Raw genomic sequence first — 20,870 nt, 5'->3', positions numbered from 1 at the left:
ATGGGCTAAGTGCCACCATTTTCAAAACTGAAAATTGCCTAGTATATGTTAAATTACCCCAGTAAGGCAAATTATTTTAAAAGTTTTACCAACAGGTTAAGCAAGCTGTTTCATTCTGCTTCGATGCACTTACTGAACGATCCTGAGTGCACTAATAGCTACATTAATAATCAATTTAAGATAATGAATTGAGGTCATAATGTTGCTCATTTATGCTTGCTATAAGTGACATACATTCATACACAGGCACCCATTCTCTGCAGACTAAAGGAATATGTTAAAACTTGTCCCATTTTTGAATTAACTTGTAGCTTATATAGCCTATAGTTCCCCGGTGTTTGCTTCATGGTAAAGCCTCAGTTAATCAGAGTTGACCTGCCAAGCAATCAGCACTCTTTTCTCATGTAGTATAAATTATTGTCATTGTTTGACATTTGGCATTCTTGGGTTTAAAAATCTTCGGCATCATGTCTCTCTTTTCAGCAATAAACAAACTTAGTGAGCACCTTGTTAGATATATAGCAAAAGTGGACTTTGGCTCTTGTAGAATGTACCTAAGATTTAACACACTTATGTTAAATCTATTTTTCATTGTGATCATTTTGAATTCAATATTGGCACATACAACATAGTAATTTTAGGGTTAACACGTCATGGGAAAATTACCCAATATGAAATATCAAGATTTAGAGTAAGCTATAAAATAGTTTACCAACCGGAATACTTCATAACAAACTTACCAGTTGCACAAAGAATGTTTTTGCATTTAATCCAGGTACAAATTAATGCAGATGTAAGATCAATATTTTGCCCCTACTTTATAAATACAATGGTTACCTTATCTGAAATGTTGTCCTTTTGTCCTAAATTTCAAATAGACAAACGACACATGCCGTGTCATTGTTGCATCCTCACTGTATTTCGATCAAAGGCACTTTTAAAATTGTGCTGTGACTTTGAGAAAGTAGGGCTCAGGGAGAGGTTCCTAACACCAAAACACTGCACACTTGTTTTTGGTTTATCCACATGCCATCAGTTCCTTTTTGGTGGCCAGCGGGAAAGAAGAGCACATTCTCTGGACATCCTATCTGTGTTTTCAGGACTCAAGAAGAGTCAAATTCCTGGATGCCATTTCCTTAATGTTACATTGTATCCTGGGCAGTGGAAAGTCTGCATATACACCATAGTGGACACACCAATCAACGTGAGAGAACCGTAAGGTTGTGTTCAGTCTCCTTGTCTAACTCATTATTTTCAGGGCTTCAATCCAAGGGGCACCTCGATTTTAAATCCATACATTGCCTAAATCTACTTCTCAATTTGTGTTTGCCACCCCCCCCCCCCCCCCTCCTCCCCCCACCATGGAGTGCACAAATATTTGAAGGAGATTATTGTATCCACTTTAATCAATCACAAATAAAACTGAAGGATGGCTAAACTAACTTTGGCCAATGATAAATGATTAATAGAGCCCGCTGAAGTTGAAGTAATGTGAAGATATGTATGTTTTTGTTAATTTCAATAAACAATACTGGATATTTTTGAAAACTACTTCATAAAAGCAGTGTTGAAAGTTGTATCAAAGTGGTAATTTACAAATAGACGCCTGCAAGTTGAAGCTCTTGGTTTTTAAGTCTAACGGTGTCTTTTGCCAACACAAGATGTGGTGCAAAATGGCTGCCGATACCCATCTGCACATGCACACCTGTCTGAATAGTGCAGAAAACCAATGACATCACTGACTTCCCAGTGACAGGCCCGGGCTAAGAAGAAGAGGCTCCAGAGCGGGAGATTCAGAAACTGCGGTAAAGCCGAACCCCAGCCATGGAACTCAGAAGCTTGGGCAATTTTCTTCAGAATCCAAATAAGATACAGCTGAAAGAATCCCAAAATCCAGAATTGTAATCATTACTGGATGGATCACAAGCCTCCCCTCCTTCCAGTTCCCAATCCCTATCTCTCTCTCTCCCCCCCCTATTTAAAACGTACTTTAATAGCTGTTTGATAAGGACCTCTGCTCGCAGTGACATGATGCTGTATAACAGGGAGGCACAGTGACTAGCTCTGCTGCCTCACAGCAGTGTTTGATCCTGGCCCCGGGTCACTGTCCATGTGGAGGTTGCACATTCTGGCCGTGTCTGCGTGGGTTTCACCCCCACAAGCCAAAGATGTGCAGGGTAGGTGAATTGGCCACACTAAATTGCCCTTTAATTGGAAAAAAATAATTGAATTTTTTTTTTTTTAAATTTAAATCATAGAGTATAACAGTCCGACTGTGCATTGACATCTGGTGGCAGCCATGTGGTGAATGATCACACATAAGGTGGCTCCTGATCGGGGGTTCGGTTTTTAGCCCCTTTTGCCTGTTTAACCGGTGCTGTTTAGGAAGAAAAGTGGCGTATTTTGAGTGCTTTGGTTCTGCCTCCGGTGTGCTACGCCTGAAGGTTATAATACGTGGAACAAGTCGAATTAGGGTCTTCGTCTGACTTGGAAGGCCCTCATGTCGCAGGAGGGGAGAAAATTGCCGCGTCTCCTTGTCGGCGCCGTGCTTTCGGTGGATTACTGAGAGGTTGATGGAATTCCTAATGGAGGAGTTTAGAAAACACAAGAGAGGTCTCTGATACCCTGGTGAAGGTGATTGAGTTGGTTCTGGCACCCATTTGTGTAACTTTGGACAGGGTGGACAACAACTGGAGGCGCAAGGCTCGACAATTCATAAGGTGGAGGAGACGATCACAAACCATAGTGATCAGATTGCCTTCTTGGAGAAAGATGTGGCAATGTTGGCAAAGGGGCAGAATATATTGAACGCCAACGACCTGGTGAATTGGTCTACATGCCAAAATTTGAGGATTGTTGGGCTGCTGGAGGGCGTAGAAGTTGCGAGTGCCACAGATTAGAACATAGAACATAGAACAGTACAGCACAGAACAGGCCCTTCGGCCCTCGATGTTGTGCCGAGCAATGATCACCCTACTTAACCCACGTAACCGGTATACCCGTAACCCAACAATCCCCCCATTAACCTTACACTACGGGCAATTTAGCATGGCCAATCCACCTAACCCGCACATCTTTGGACTGTGGGAGGAAACCGGAGCACCCGGAGGAAACCCACGCGCACACGGGGAGGACGTGCAGACTCCGCACAGACAGTGACCCAGCCGGGAATCGAACCTGGGACCCTGGAGCTGTGAAGCATTGATGCTAACCACCATGCTACCGTGAGGCCCCTATGTCGTGATATTTGAGAAGATGGTGGGGGAAGGGGTCTTTATGAGCCCTCCCGAAGTAAGCAGGGCCCACCTGTCATTCCAACAGAAGCCCAGATCTGGGGAGCCACACAGGCAATCATGACTCCACAGGTATGGATAAGGAAGTGATTCTGAGGTGGGCGAAGGATACTTGAGAATGTCGATGGTAGGGCTATCCCGTCAGAATCTATCAGGACGTTGGGCAAAACTGGCACAAAGGCGTGATGGGTTTAATAAGGCCAAGGCGGCTCTTTACAAGAGCAAAGTGCAGTTTGGAGTGGTGTACCCAGCTCGCCTTTGGGTCACATTAGAGACAGAGGTCACTATTTCGATATGCAGGAGGAGGGGAATGACTTTGTAAAGAACATGGGCTGTGGGTTGGTTGCATCAAGTTGGGCTACACCTGGGTGTTGGCCTTTTTAAATTTCTTTGCCTTTTTTCTGAATTATTGGTGTTATGTTAATGGTTAATTGTTGGAAATTGTTGGGTGTGGGTATGTGCTTTTCTTTCCGAGAATGTTTGATACAAAATTTGAGTTTGGGTAGATTGAGTTTGCTGATTCATTGGGTGTATAACGTGGGATTTTTCCCCTGGCGCGGGTCACCCTGCTAGCAGTTATGCTAGTTAACAGGAGCGAAGTGGGGGGTGGGTTGTTTTATTTTTTGTTCAGTAAGGTAAAGAGCCGAGGCGGGTTGGGTTTCCTTTGTTTGGGATAAGGGAGGAGATTGTTGGGAGTTGGGTGGGGTGTTTGTTTGGTGCTCGGGGAGGGGCAGGAGAGGAGTCACGGGGAAGAGTAGATTGCTGACAATTAAGGTTTCTTTGTTGAGGTACAGCTTTGAGGGCGGTGGCGCCGTCCAGCTTGGGTGGGCCTGGATGCGAGATGGAGCGTTGTTGGACATCCTTGCGGGTGGGATTTGGCTGATCAGGGGCCCCAATCAGGCTGGTTACATGGAATGCGAGGGGGCTACATGGAACATGACGGGGTTACATTGAACGTGAGGGGTTTAAACGGGCCAGTTAAAAGATCCAGGGTGCTTGCCCATCTAAAGAGTTTGAAGACGGACATGGTTTTCTTGCAGGAGACACATCTGAAAGTTTGAGATCAGACAAGGCTGCGGAAAACTGGGTCGGGCAAGTATTCTCCTCAGGTCCGTGGTGCTGATCAATGGGGGGGGGGGGAATATGTAATAGTGAGCGGGGTGTTGGTGGACGCTCCAGTGGTCTTGGTGAACGTGTACGTGCTGAACTGGGAAGACACAGACTTCATCAAAAGGGTGCTGGCATCCATCCCCGACCTTGACTCGCATCAGTTAATCATGGGAGAGGGCTTTAATTGTATGTTAGATCCTAGGCTAGGTAGGTCAAGCCCCAAATCCCTATACAACGGGGGTGACTAAGGGGTCGCGAATGTGCATGGAGCAGATTGGGGGACGGGAGCAGTGGTGGGCCCATGCAGATTTAGATATCTGAGGGAGGAGGAATTTTCCTTCTTATCGCATATGCATCGGGTTTAGTCCTATGTTGATTTCTTTTTAGTGGGGAAGGCATTACTCCCCATAGTTGTAGGTGGCAGGGTACTCGGCGATTGCAATATCAGATCACGTCCCACACAACGTGGATATGCGGTTGGAGACGGCTCTCTTTCAGAGACCCCTGTGGAGGCTGGACACGTGGCTGCTTGTGGATGAGAGGTTTTATGAGGGGAGAGCTTCTGCAATTGGAAAATATGCGGATTTTAATAAGAATTAGGATGTTTCACCTTCCACGTTTGGGGAAGCACTGAAGGCAGTCATCAGTGAGAAGATAATCTAATTTAAGGCCCATAGGGATAAGGCTGGGAAGGTGGAGAGGCAGACGTTGGTGGATTCCGTCCTCAAGGTGGGCCTACAATACTTTGCTGCCCCAAAGGCGGAGCTCTTAGCCAAGAGGAAGCTACAAGTTTGAGTTAGTGTCGACGGGGAAAGCGGTGAGCCAACTTCGTCGTTCAAGAGGGACATTTTATGAGCATGGGAAGAAGGTCAGCCGTTTATTGGCTCACCAGTTGAGGCGACAGGCAGCCTTGTGTGTGATAGTCCAATTTAAGGACTCAGGTGGAGGGGGGTTTGTTTGGTTTCCGCGCCGGAGAAGGTCAACGGGGTGTTTGAGACCTTTTAGCGGGGCTGTACAAGTCTGAGCCTCTGGAGGCAGACTCAACAATGATACAGTTTCTGGACGGGTTGGTTTTCCTGGGGTACAAAGGGTAAGAAGGCAGGAGCTGGAAGCGCCGCTTGGGTTGGAGGTAATTATGAAATGTATTTGTTCAATTAAATCGGGGAAGGCACGGGCCCGGACGGATTCCATATGGAATTTTATAAATGGTTCCCAACTGTGTTGGGACCACACCTGTTGGACATGTTTAATGATTCTCTGTCTAGAGGGGTGTTACCAGCCACACTGGCGAAGTCATCGCTCTCCCTTGAAAAAAAGATAACGATGCCAAGGTGTGTGGGTCATACAGGCTCATCTCTCTGTTGAATGCATATCCAAAGTTTCTTGCGAAGGTGCTGAAAATCCATTTGGAGGTGTGCCTGCCTGGCATAATTTCTGAGGTTCAAATGGGTTTTGTTACGGGTTGGCAGTTGTCAACCAACATTAGGAGACTGTCAAATCCAGTGCTGTCACCCTCCTTGGGGGTCGATCCAGAGGTAATCACTTCCATGGACTTGGAAAAAGTGTTTGATTGGGTGGAGTGGGGTTACGGTTTTTTTTTTGGGGGGGGGGGGGGGGGAGAGAGAGATTTGGCTTTGGTCTCAATTTCATTTTGTGGATTAGGCTTTTGTATAGAGCATCCACTGCAAGCGTCCGTATCAATGGACTGAGCTTGAGGTACTGTCGATTATACAGGAGAATAAGGCAGGGATGCCCACTTTGGCAATTGTGCCGTTGCCCATTGCACCTAGGTCACAATCAGGTGGAAGGTATAGAGAGGGGAAGGAGGGAACATAGGGTGTCTCTGTATGTGGGTGATTTGTTGTTTTATGTTACAGATGCTCTATCTAACATGGGAAAGATAATGGAGGTGCTTAAGAAGTTTGGTTCCTTCTCAGGATATAGACTGAACGTGGGCATGAATGAGGTTTTTCCAATGAACCTTCCGGGGATGGAAGCAGATCTGGAGGGGCTAGTATTTTGGCTGGCCAGAAGTAGTTTTAGGTATCTGGGAGTACGGGTGGCTCATGGTTGGGCCTTGTTGCATAAGTTGAACCTGGCCAGTCTGGTAGAGGCGGGTGAAAGCAGACTTGGAGATGGAATGCCCTTCCATTCTCTTTAGCAGGTAGGGTGCAAACGGTTAAGACGAACATTCTTCCGAGGTTCTTGTTTGTGTTTCAATGTCCCCCAGTCTTTCTTCCCAAATCCCTTTTTAATAATAATAATAATAATAATAATAGCTTATTGTCACAGGTAGGCTTCAATTAAGTTACTGTGAAAAGCCCCTAGTCGCCACATTCTGGCGCCTGTTCAGGAAGGCTGGTATGGGAATTGAACCCGTGCTGCTGCCATTGTTCTGCATTACAAGCCAGCTGTTTAGCACACGGTGCTAAACCAGCCCCTAGTGGGGTCAACATGATCATTTTGACTTTTGTTTGGGTGGGTAAGTGCTCCTCCCGCCTGGGTTTGAAAGGATTTCTTCCAGAGGGATATACAGTCTGGGGAGTCGGCTTTACTTAATCTGATGTACTATTACTGGGCTACAAATATTGAGAAAGGGCAGGGGTGATTTAGGAAGTTGGTATGGGGGCAGATGGAGGAGGCTCCTTGTATAGGTTCAATATTGAGGGCACTTGTTATTGCTCCTCTTCCGTTCTCTTCAGCTAGGTTTACTTCGAGCCTAGTGGTAATAGAATCCCTACAGTAAAGGGGCCCTTTGACCCATCGAATCCGCACCTGACCTTGTTCCAATAGAACACCCTACCTCGGCTCAATTCCCCACCCCTATCCCTGTAGCCCCACCTAACCTTTGGGCAATTTTTTTTACATGGTCAATTCACGTAACCTGAACATCTTTGGACTGTGGGAGGAAACCAGGGGAAACCCACGCAGACACAGGGAGAATTTACAAACTCCACACAGTAACTGGAGGTCAGAATCAAACCCGGGTCCTTGGCGCTGTGATGCAGCAGTGCTAACCAGTGTGCCATCGTGCTGTGCTAAGAATATAGAATCAATTCAGACAGCACTTTAAATTGTCAGGGCAGCACAGTGGCCCTGTGGTTAGCACTGCTGTTTCACGGCGCCGAGGACCCGTGTTCAATCCCGGCCCCGGGTCACTGTCCATGTGGGGTTTGTATATTTTCTCCATGTCTGCATGGGTCTCACCTCCACAACCCAAAAAGATGTGCACAGTAGGATTGGCCAGGCTAAATTGCCCCTTAATTGGAAAAAAAAGTAATTGGGTACTCTAAATATTGCAGCAAAGGATTCCAAACTACTACAGTGGATGCTAAATCTACCATAAAATCCCCAGTTAGTTAAACTTGTACAAACCATCTCACAATGTAGCTCCATGTTCAGATCTCCCTTGTTTGTATGGAGTCGGACATATCCCTTCTTCTTGACGTAGCCATAACGAACCTGGTCATCATCAATGGCAGCTATGAAAGAAAGTTGAGAATGTAACAAGATCTTCAAAACTGGATGTGAGAAGTCTCAGCAATAAGCAGTTAAGACTTTACCCCAATCAACTTCACAGTAAGGCAACTGGAAGCTAAAACATAAAAGATCAAATATTTTATATCCAGCTGAGCAAGATGAAAAAACTAACCTTTGGTATTGAAAGCATCCAAATTGGGAAATCATTTAGATGTCATTTGGGAATATCTTAAAAGCATTTTACCACTGTTTTGTGTTTCCAGTTCTTTCATGGACATCATTTTTCAGGTATCACAGTTTCACTACATTTGCTATTCGTTTTATAGCTTTCCCCAATTTATGTTATAGAATTTTTAAAATTGCAACACAAAAATGTTATTCAGTCCATCATGCCCATGAAATAGCTTTCAAATAATTCTAACTACCCTCCCTCTTTCTACGTGGCACAGCAAATATCCCGTTTCCGCTTTTATCCAATTCTTTTTTGAAAGTAATTATTTCAGGCAGTGCACTCCAGATCATTGACAGCACAGTGAACAAGTCCGTTCATCTCGTTGGATACTCCCTTCTTTCTTCAGACAATGAAGTATGGAGTATGGTTTTTAAGTACCAGATGCTCTCTTCTAATTTGCTCAACTAGCTGTTATTAATGCATAAGCTCTAAAAGGTACTGGTAGCAATCTCTTTAACTGTGGAGGGAACTACCGTCGTTTTGATTCCACACACTTGAATTTTCAAGAAGGAATGGGTCAGAGAACAGTGGTCACGGATGGTAACCGTAACGCAGACACATATGCCAATTACGGTGCTCCTGCAACTGTCTCAATTAAGGTAAGCTATCTTAGCACAATGTGCAATCGAACAGTTGTAGGTCTGAATGGGTCACCCACTCACTTAATAGAATCTATTTTTTTTCCCAACCAAGTCTAAACAAGTGCTGTAGCTGTCAGATGCTCCAGTATTGGTGGAATTTCCATTTCATTAGGACTCAAATTTCTGGAATCTATTCTCTTGCCATTCAGGGAGAAATGATTCAATTACTGCAACTATAACAGTCTATTGTAATTCCCACCAATCCCTAGAATGACTTGCGCATTTGTGCTAACTTGGATAGCGATTGTCTCATAAAGAGAAATGAAACTTTAGCTTGGATGAAAACAAACTGGTGCTATAACGCAGTTTCTAAGCTTTTATATTCTGTGGGACAGTGGCGACTTTGTATGCCAAGCCTAACTGCAACGTGATAATGACATTTTTATGCAATGCATCTGATTACTTCCAAATCAATCAAGCCAGATTTTCCTCCTACTGTGTGCGGAGGATGCTTAATGAACAAGAATGAATTGTCATGATTAATATACCTTGCCCTACTCTGCGCTTTCTAATTTAATGTCTTCAGACCATTATTTAGTCATTCATATGCAAATTAGATTTACTTTAGAAAATAACATTTTGGGATACATTATTTGAAACACAACATGTGCCAAGTGTAACACGTTTGGGAGGAAAAGATGACTTTGGATCTATGGTTCCCAAAGCATTCCATCGTTGGAGTTTCTTCATGCCATACCTGGGTCTGTTACATAGTAATAGAGTAGCGGATAAGCTCAACTACCAATGGTAGTCAATGCTACTGCCAAACTTTATATTGTTTTGTCAAGAAGAGGGAAAAAGACAGAAACAATGACACAAGGGAAATTATGGAAGCATGGCGAATAGCAAGAAAATGTGGCATATAAATAGGCAACAAGGAAGAGGGAAAACATGTGTTCATCAGAACCAGTCAGAGTGGCCAGGGACATGAATTGGGCATAAACGTAAAATAAGAGTTTAGACATATAGGAGTAAAATCAGATGGCACTTTTTTACTTAATGGTAGTGGGAATACGAATATACCAATTAGGAGCAGGAACAGCCCACATGGCTCTTTGAGCTTGCTCCATCATTCAATACTAACATGGTTGATCTGATTATAACCTCAAACCCTACATTCCTGCCTATCCCTAATAATCTTTGTTAATAAAGAATCTATCGAACTCTGCCTTAAAAATATTCAAAGCTTCTACTTCCACTGCCTTTTGAGGAAGAGCGTTCCAGAGACTCATGACCCTCAAGAGATAATGTTTTTCCTCATCTCAGTCTTAAATGAGCAACCCTTTATTTTTAATCAGTGACCCCGAGTTCTAGATTCTCCAACAAGAGGAAACATCCGCTGCTCATCCATCCTGTTAAGGCCCTCAGGATGTTAAAGGTTTTGATCTAGGCACCTCTTACACTTCTAAACTCTAGTGGATACAAACCTAGTGTGTTCAACCTTTCCCCATAGGACAACCTGCCCATTCCTGGTATTAGTTCAGTAAACCTTCTCTGAACTGCCTCCAATGCATGTATCATGCGAGTCATTTTTTTGAGGTACCAGATGACACTAGGCTAGGCTTTCCGCCGTAAACAACCGAATGAGAAACAGCTGTTTTGCTGTTTCTAATCACGATAATAAACAGTTACCTAACACGTAACAAGTACCGTAACACATAACAACGATTGAATACATTCTACGCTTAGCCACTATGGAGAAAAGATCTGCGAAGAAATATACTGCCAAATTGAAGCTGCAAGTTGTTGCCGAAGCGGAACAAAGCAACAACGTTAAAGCTGCAAAGCTGTTTGGTGTCGGAGAAAACTGTGTCCGAAATTGGAGAAAACAAAAAGAAAAATTTAAGGAAACTCCTTCCTATAAATGCCCAAATCGCGGGTCGAAATGTAATTGGCCGCAGTTAGAAGATAAAGTATCAAAGTGGGTGTCCGAAAATCGAGAAAATGGTTATATTATAACACGATCTAAAATAAGACTTTATGCTTTACGAGAAGCAAGAAAAATGGGCATTCGTGTGTTTACTGCAAGTCCCGGATGGTGTACGCGGTTCATGAAAAGACATGACTTTGTGTTAAGAAGAAAAACAAAAATTGCACAGAAACTCCCAAAAGAATTAGAAGAAAAAGTGACTAGTTTTCAAACATTTGTAATCAAACATCGCAAAGCTAACAGCTATAAGTTATCGTGCATTGGAAACATGGATGAGACACCCGTGAATTTTGATATGCCATCAAACTCAACCGTTAATAAAGTCGGCGAGAAAAGTATTTTATCAAAACTACAGGGCATGAAAAGACACATTTTACGGTTGTACTAACGTGTATGGCAGATGGGACAAAACTTCCTCCAATGGTTATCTTTCAACGGAAATTAATGCCCAAACTAAAACTTCCAAATGGTATCATTGTCCATGTCCATGAAAAAGGATGGATGAATGATAATGGCTGCAAGATTTGGCTGAAGAGAGTTTGGGAATCAAGAGCAGGTGGTTTACGACGCCAAAAAAGTTTACTTGTGTGGGATATGTTTAGGTCACATCGAGTGGATTCTGTTGTGAAAGCTGTTCGCGAATCGAACACCGATATAGCAATCGTTCCAGCTGGCTTGACTAGCGTCGTTCAGCCACTTGACGTATCCATTAATAAGCCATTTAAAGACAATATAAGAAAGAAATGGAATGACTGGATGATGGAAGGAGAGAAATCATTTACGAAGGGAGGGAATATGAAGGCTCCGGATTTGCCTCTACTGTGTTTGCGGGTAAAAGAAGCATGGGCTGAGATAGATGGAGATTTGATTGTTAAAGCATTTTAAAAATGTGGAATAGCAAATGCTTTGGATGGAAGTGAAGATGATGCTTTATTCGAAGATGCAGGAGAAGAGGATGAAAATATTGAAGACCTGGAAGATGATCAGTATGACGACTGCCTCGATGAAGAAGAATTCCAAGCTTTATTTGATGATGACACTGATAACAATGAAAGCGAATTTGAAGGATTTTAGTTTACCTGTAATAGTTTGTTTTAATAGTGTTTTTATTTTATTAAATGTGAATTAACCTACATATGTATTCCTGTTTTATATTTCATTATGTCCAAAAATAAATATAATAGTTTCATTAACTACTGGGTACTATTTGACGAGGGCAGCACGGTGGCCTAGTGGTTAGCACAGCCGCCTCACGGCGCTGAGGTCCCAGGTTCGATCCCGGCTCTGGGTCACTGTCCGTGTGGAGTTTGCACATTCTCCCCGTGTCTGCGTGGGTTTCGCCCCCACAACCCAAAAATGTGCAGAGTAGGTGGATTGGCCATGCTAAATTGCCCCTTAATTGGAAAAAATAATTGGGTAATCTAAATTTATAAAAAAAAACTACTGGGTACTATTTGACTTACCGTAAATGGATACGGTCTGCTTAACAGCCTAACAGCCTAATCTTGGCCAGCACTTCACACCCGCAAATTTTGTATCTCGCGTATCATGCGACCCCCCAAATTTAGGTTACAATTTAGGTTTTCAAAAGTCGCATGATACGCGAGTATATACGGTACATCTTTCTTTAAATAAGAAGACCAGTACTGTACACAATACCCCAGATGTGGTCAAACCAATGCCCTGTACAACTGAAGCGCAAACTCCCTACTTTTGTAATCAATTCTCCTCACAATGAAAAAACATTCTATACCTGTATACTAGTCTTTTGTGATTCATGAACTACGGCACCCAGGTCCTTTGCACCTCAGAACTCTGCAATTTTGCACTATTTAGATAATAAGCTTCTTTTTTTATTCTTCATGCCAAAATGACACAATTTCACATTTGCCCACAATATATGCCATTTGCCAGATTTTTTAACCACTTATTTAACCAATCTATGTCCCTTTGTAATGCCCTTGCATCCTCTTCTCAATTTACTTTCCTTTTTCTATATTTAAGTTGGCGGCATATTTAGCTACCATGCCTTCAGTCCCTTCATCCACACAATTTATATAAATTGCAAAACATTGAGGCTCAAGCACTGACTCCTGTGGCACACCACTTGTCACATCCTGCCAACCAGAAAAAGACCCATTTATGCCAACTCTTTCCTATTAGATAGCCAATCTTTAATCCATGCCAATATTTTACCCCCTATACCATGAGCTTTTATCTTCCACAATAATCTTTGATGTGGCACCTTATCAAATGCCTTCTGGAAATCTAAGTACAGTACATCTACCGGTTCCCCTTTATCCACACCACATTTTATTTCTTCAAAGAAATCCAACAAATTGGGTAAATGCTATTTCCCTTTCACGAAACCACATTGTCTCTGCCTGATAGACTTGAATTATTCCACGTGCCCGGTTATAACATCTTTAATAATGGCTTCTAATATTTTCCCTACGACAGATGTTAGGCTAACTGGACTGTAGTTTTCTGCTTTCTGTCTCCCTCCCTTTTTGAATAAAGGAGTTACGTTTTCTATCTTCTAATCTAATGTAAGCTTGCCTGAATCTAAGGAGTTTTGGAAAATTAAAACAATGCATCAACGATCTCATTGGTCAATTCTTTGAAGATCTGAGGGTGAAGTCCATCCAGACCCAGGGTTTTGTCAGCCTGCAGACCCAACAATGTGCTCAGTACCACTTCCCTGGTGATGTAATGTAATTTTCCTGAAGTCCTCCCCCCTCCCATTTCCTGATTTACAGCTATTTCTGGGATGTTACTTGATTCATCAATAGTGAAGACTGAAGCAAAATACCTGTTTAATCCATCTGCAAAGGCCCTGCTTTCGATTATCAATTCCTCAGATTCTGCAGGACTAATGTTCACTTTGCTCTTTTCTTATTTAAATGTCTATAGAAACCCTTATTATCCATCTTTATAGTCCTAGCAAACTTTTCTTGTACTCTAGCTTTCCCTCCATATCAATCTTTTTACCATTCATTGGTGTTCTTTATATTCTTTCCAATCTTCTGACCTGCCACTCAACTTTGTGCAGAAATATGCTTTTTCTTTAAGTTTAATACTGTCTTTAACTTTTTTCACCTGAGGAAGGAGCAGTGCTCCGAAAGCTCGTGTTTGAAACAAACCTGTTGAACTTTAGCCTGGTGCTGTAAGACTTCTTACTGTGCTAACCCCAGTCCAACGCCGGCATCTCCACATTTTAACTTTTTAAATTAACTACGGATGACGCACCCTCCTCTTGGAATTTTTCCTTTCTCATTGGAATGTGTCTATTCTGTGTATTCTGAAATATCCCTTTAAATGTCTGCCATCAAACCTCTAATGACCTATCCTTTAAGCACATTTGCCAGTTCACTCTAGCTAGTTCCACTTTCTCGACCTCATAATTCCCCTTATTTAAGTTTAAAATAGTCTTGGACGCACACTTTTCTCCTTCAAACTGAATGCAAAATTTAATTATATTATGACCGCTGCTAACTTCACTATGAAGTTACCAATTAATCCTATCTCATTGCACAAGTCTAGTATAAGCTGCCCTCTGGTTGGCTCCAGAACATGCTGTTCAAAGAAACTATCCTCAAAACATTCTATGAACTCCTCATCTATGCTACCTTGACCCATATGATTTTTCCCAATGTACATAAACATTAAAATCCCCCATGGTTATCGCTATACCTTTCTGACAAGCTCCCATTATCTCTTCTTTTATTCTCTGTCCTACTATGTAGTTATAATTAGGGGGTTTGTACACCACTCCTGTAATGATATGTATATATGCATACAAGTGAAGGGTTAATTATTACATCTCAGTGTAATACCAACACTAGAGGGCACTACCAGTTCCCAGTATATATATAAGAATTCAGGTAATCTTGAGTACTACTGTATTCAGTTAATAAGTGCAGCAGAGAGAGATAGATCACAGCAGAGTTAAGAGTAGATAGAATTTGCACGTGCAGTTAATTAGTTATTACTTAAACATAGATTACTTTATTAAAACATTTTTTTTTTTAAATTTAGAGTACCCAATTATATATTTTGTTTCCAATTCAGGGGCAATTTAGTGTGGCCAATCCACCTAACCTGCACAACTTTGGGTTGTGGGGGTGAAATCCACGCAGACATGGGGAGAATGTGAAAATTCCACACGGACAGTGACCCAGAGCCGGGATTCGAACCCGGGTCCTCAGTACCGCAGTCCCAATGCTAACCACTGCGTCACACGCCACCCTATAGATTACTTTATTAATAGTTATAGTTCTGTGGGGTGTGCAAACTCAATATTATTTTGTTATTCAAGAAATCAGTTTTGCTTTAAGTTAGAGATTGGTGGTTTCTTTATAATCACACCATCAGATCATTCTGGATTACAAAGCAAAGAGTAACAATATATTACCAAAGACAGTAATATAACAACTCCCACAAGTGACTTCTTGCCTTTATCATTTCTCATCTCAACGCAAATTGCTTCTACATTCTGATTTCCTGAATTAAGGTCTAATATGCTAAACCCATCATTAATTAATAGAGCTACACCTTCACCTTTTCTTAACTTCCTTCCCTCCTTAAATGTCATATACACCCTCAATATTCAGGTCCAAATATGTCCCAGTCTATGTCATCCTGTAGCCATGTCTCTGCACTGTATCAGATCATATTTATTAATTTATAGCTGTGCTATCAGTTCATCTGTTTCGTTTTGAATACTACGTGCACTTAGATACAGAGCCTTTAGTTTTGTCCTATTATTATCTTTGTAGCATCGAGCCTTATCTGTTGATCTACTCTTAGATTTGTACTTTCTGTCCCTTCCTGTCATGAATTTTTAATCATTTCCCATAGTATCTTCCTCAATTGCCTTGTCTCTACTCTTTGGTATACCACATCTTCCCAAATTTGATTATTTGCCTCCACTATTCAGTTTAAAATTCTACTTCGCAGTTATGCTGCTCGCTAGAACATCAGCCCCAGCATGTGTCCCAACGGTACAGATCCCACCTTCCCCAGTATTGGTGCCTGTGCCCCAAGTACAGGAACCCACTTTTCTGACACCAGTCTTTGAGTCATGCATTCATTTCTTTAATCTTATTTGTTCTATTCCAATTTTCACTTGGTTCAGGTAATAATCCAGCAATTATTACCTTTGAGCAGATTCTTAATTTGGTGCATAGCTCCTCATACAATGCAGAATCTCTTTCCTCATCCTGTCGATGTCATTGCTACCTACATGGACCATGACCACTGGATCCTGCCCCCTCTCACTGCAAGTTCCTCTCCAATTCGGAGCAGATGTCCTGAATCCTGGCACCCGCAGCATGGATTCTCTCTCCTTGCTACAAAGAACAGTGTCAATCCCCCTCACTATAATGTCTCCAACAACCACTAGATTCCATGTGCTGCCCCTACTTGAATGGCTTCCTGTATCAAGGTGCCATAGTCAGTCAGCTCATCCACCCTTCAGCCCCCACTTTTATCCAAACATACCGAAAGAACCTGAAACCTGTTGGACAATTGCAGAGGCCGATGCCCCTGCCCTGATATCCTTAAGGATCAACAACACTGCTGTGGATCTGAAGTCGCATATAGGCCAGATTTCCTTCTCTGAAGGAAAATAGTAAAGCAGATAAGTTTTTAACAATGGTATCATGGCCATCATTGGATCTTTAATTTCAGATTTTATTAAATTCAAATTTCACCATCAGCCATGGTGGGATTCAAACCCGAGTCCTGAGGGCATTAACCTGGGTCTCTGGATTTCTAGTCCAGCGACAATACCACTATGCCACTGCCTCCCTATTGCAGACATATTTGGCCTGGATCACAAAACTGCAGCCTTTACACATCACCTGCACTGCTATCTTAATGTGTTTTGAGCATATGTTTTGAGCAATCAATTATTTACTTATTTATGATGCTCTTTACATATTTTATTAAATCTACCACAAAGCTGTGTAAGGTTTTAAACCTTAGGGATAGAATAGAGCTTACCCACTAACCAGCTTCTCACCAAGCAGTTCACCCCTTTCTCTGTAGTGGAGCAAGAACCACTCCTAAAGGGTAAGGTAGAAAAAGCGATTGGAAGCAAACACCAGCTTTCCCCCTTTTCACTGAACGACCCCACTTGCCAAACTTCAAGCTTGCATTCAGCTTTTTTAGTGCAATATCTGAACTGAATTTATAGGAAACTAACCTGGGGCTACAGTAACCAGGTTAAACCAGTTAGCTAATTTACTACTCAGCTTCCACAGCTGAGAGTGAGTTACCCTGTCTAAACTGCTAGAAAGAAAAGTAGCCTGCTGACATAGTACCCACTTACCGCGAATTACAGAGTACATTAGATTTTAAGTGCAAAATTTAACAAAGATTTGCACTTTGAACTCCCCAATTTACCAAACTCCAAGCTTCCACTCAGCTTTCTGGCTGCACTCTGTTTTTTCTGGAAATTCTTCCCACAATAGAATGTTGGTGTTGAGGCAACTGATGTTGAGAAAGGGAAGAGAAAGAGAATAAGGGTGAAAGAGAGATACACCGGAGGGAAAGAAAAGGAGTGCATGGAAGAAGAGAGCGAAGAAAGTTCTGGTATGGGAGATGTGGGATATATGAGAGTGAGAAGTACAGTGTACAAAAAAAAGATGGGGAGGGGAAAAGAGTGAGCGAAGGGATGGAACAGTAAGTTCCTTCTATTCTGTAAGTACCTTCCATTTTTCCCTTCAAGTTAATTTCCAATATTTTTTCCTCCATAAGAAAAAAGACGTTGAGATATTCTTCTGCTTGAGGTGCTCTGCAGGAAAGCAGTTTGTTGTTCACTTGCTGAATTCATTAGTGGACAAGTGTGAAGGTGAGAGTGAGTAACAATGAGAATGGAATTTATTATAGATGCATGGAGTGGAGAATTAAGGAGGCAGCTTAGTCACAACAACACAATAAGCGGATGCTTATTTGACTTAGCAGCTGTCAATTATTTTCTTGTAACTTGCAGCATCTATAACCGAACACTGAGGAAGTTAATGTCTTTTGTTCATCCCAAATATGGACCTCTTGCAGCTAAACTTTCTGAAAAATATTTTTCTTCAAATTTTCAACATTTTAACAACACACAAAACGGACCCCCCCCCCCCCCCCCCCCCCCCAACCCAACCCCTCCCCACCCCTTATTAATAAGGACATTGAGTACAAGAGTAAGGAGGCCATGTTGAACTTGTATAGGACACGAGTTAGGCTTAATTTGGATTGCTGCTTCCAGTTCTGGGTGCCATACTTGAGGAAGGATGCAAATGCATTGTGAAGAGTACAGAGGAGATTCACAAGAATGATTCCAGGAAAAAAAAGAACAGCAGCTATGAGAATAGATTGGAGGGGCTGGGTCTGTTTTCCTTAGAGAAAAGAAGGTTGAGATGACTTGATGTAAATAAACAAGACCCTGAGGGGTAGAACATAGAACATAGAAAATACAGTGCAGAAGGAGGCCATTCGGCCCATCGAGTCTGCACCGACCCACCCAAGCCCTCACTTCCACCATATCCCCATACCCCAATAACACTTCCTAATCTTTTTGGTCACTAAGGGCAATTTATCATGGCCAATCCACCTAACCTGCACGACTTTAGACAGTGGGAGGAAACCGGAAAAGGCAAACAGTGAGAAACTGATCCCACTCAAGAGAACATCAAGAACTAGAGGGCACAGATTCAAAATAATTGGCAAAAGGAATAATAGTGAAGAGAGGATAATTTATTTTCACCCAGAGGATGGTTGGAGTCCAGAATGAAGTTCCTGAGGGGGTGGTGGCAACAAAGAACAAAGAAAAATACAGCACAGGAACAGGCCCTTCAGCTCTCCAAGCCTGCGCCGACAATGCTGCCCATCTAACCTAAAACCTTCCACACATCCAGGGTCCATATCCCTCGGTTCTCTTCCTTTTCATGTATTTGTCAAGATGCCCCTTAAACGTCACTATCGTACCTGCTTCCATCACCTCCTCTGGCAGCGGGTTCCAGGCACCCACCACAACTCTATCTGTAAAAAAACGTCCCTCGCACATCTCCTCTAAACTTTGCCCCTCGTACCCTAAACCTAGTAATTTACTTTTCCACCTTAGGAAAAAGCTTCTGACTATCCACTCTGTCCGTGCCCCTCATAATTTTGGAGACTTCTATCAGGTCACCCCTCAACCTCCGTTGCTCCATTGAGAGCAAACCGAGAAGTTTGATCAAAGTATTCAAAAGGAAATTGGATTGCTATGTGAAAAGAAAGTATGTGCAAGGTTATGGGGATAAGGCAGGGGAGTGAGACTAGGTAGAATTCTCTTTCAGAGAGCCAATGCAGACTCAATGGGTTGAATAGCCTTCTTGTGCACTGCAAAGATCCTTTGATTCTGTGATTCTACAAGAGATTAGGAGCAATGTAGAAGGAATTTAGGTGCCTGTGCGCACAAATGACTAAAAGGTAAAGCAATGATACAAAAAGTAACTAAAAATGCTAATTTAACTTATCTCAAGGGAATTGAACGAAATTAGGAAGTGATACTTTAATTATACAGACCCTGTGTAAAACCCAATCTGGAGTAGTGTGCAGAATATCAAGATTTAAAGGATTAAATTATGAGGACGGTTTGCATACATTTGTTTTGTATTCCTCGAGTTTAGAAGCTTGAGGGACAATCCAATCGATGAATATATAATGATAAAAAGATTTGATTGGGAGAAAGAGAAACTATTTTCTCGAGTGGGAGAAAGCATAAGAAGTAGGTATAATCATAAAACTGGAGTTCGACCATGTAGGAGCGAAATCAGAAAGCCCTTTTTCACACACATGGTAGTGGAAATCTGGAAATGTCTTCTCACAAAAGAATGTTTATGTTGGGTCAATTGATGTTGTCAGAACTGAGATCACAAGATTTCTGTTAGGATATCAAGAAATACGAACCAAAGGTGGCAATAAAAATTGTGCCACAAAGCAGCCACTATCTAATAAAATGGAGGGCATAGGCTTGAGAAGCTGACTGGTCAACTATTGAGATGTTCTGGGACCTGAGTGCAAATCTAAAAAAAGAGCCTGCTACTATCTACAACATAGAATACTTATTAAATGATCCAGAGTTACACTTGGATTGGATTTGAATTTCTCCTTCTTGAAGTATAAAATATATTCCCCTATGCACAAGTTTATAACTGAAGGATCAAAAATGGGTCTTTGAAATGGAGCCTTCAGTGAGGTTCTCATCCATCACAGGCTGTATAAACTGACATGCTGGGCTCTGTATCAATCGAGGATGTGAGGTACTACTTCAAACAACATCCTCCTCTTTGATGAGTCTGATTAGCATTAAGTGGGACAGGATGTGATGGAGTGGGAAAGGATGTGGTGGGGTGCCAGGTGGGTGGGGGGTGGGGTGGTGTACAGAAGGGGAGAAACGTCTTGAGCTTGCTCTGTAAAGTTGCTCTGAATCAAAGGTTAATGTCCGAAGGGCAATTCTTCCCCACCTTTCAATCCTCAGAGGCCCTATAGACTTGAAGGTGTCCCTTAGCTGCAGAATGAAGTTCCTTCCTGAAATTCGTAGCATGAAATAAGATCAATGACATAAGCTTTGCACTACTCATGGAAAAATATAATGTTGCTCTGCTGCTGAATCTGATGACTCAGCAAAGGAGAAAGTACATTCAACAGCGGCAACTTGTGGGGGCTTGCTATAAATGGTCAACATGAAGTAGTATTTTGTCACTGGTGGTTATTTAGCAGACATGTGCAGACGAATAGATGTGCATTTTATTATTTCACTTAATGCATGAATGGAAATCAAACATAATTATCATGCTCTACAATCTCTGCAGTCTGATAAAGCTTTAAAGGAACAAACGTTCCAAGTCAGTCATCAAAAGCTAGATATATTGTCAATTCAGACTTACAGGATCTACACATACTATAAAATCAGAACACCCTAACCCACCAGAACATATCATAAATCAAAAAATCCCTTCAAACCCAACAGAACATATGGTTCTTTGGGACTGCCCTTCTAAATCAATGGATTATACTGAAAATCAAAATGTCACTCCCAATACTTAGCAAAAGGCGGTGAGGATGAGACCCCATGCAGAATTTTACAAACAAATACCTGGAGTTGGTTTAAACAATGGAAAACTTTCCTAAAATAATGGAAGCAAAAT

The 20,870-nt window shown here is 42.1% G+C and overlaps 1 protein-coding gene across 2 annotated transcripts in view; it reads right to left on the bottom strand.

The window, feature by feature from the left end:
• ppil2 (peptidylprolyl isomerase (cyclophilin)-like 2) overlaps window positions 1-20,870 on the bottom strand; it is a 488,471-nt gene that overhangs the window by 283,116 nt on the left and 184,485 nt on the right. For both annotated transcript variants that reach the window (XM_038793092.1, XM_038793083.1), the window contains exon 12: window positions 7,779-7,885. In XM_038793092.1, the coding sequence (XP_038649020.1) occupies window positions 7,779-7,885 (107 nt within the window). The remainder of the gene's footprint in view (window positions 1-7,778; window positions 7,886-20,870) is intronic.

This window comes from Scyliorhinus canicula, chromosome 1 (assembly GCF_902713615.1).
Source record: "Scyliorhinus canicula chromosome 1, sScyCan1.1, whole genome shotgun sequence".
Classification (NCBI taxonomy): Eukaryota; Metazoa; Chordata; class Chondrichthyes; order Carcharhiniformes; family Scyliorhinidae; genus Scyliorhinus; species Scyliorhinus canicula.
This window is presented reverse-complemented; position numbering and strand designations above follow the sequence as displayed.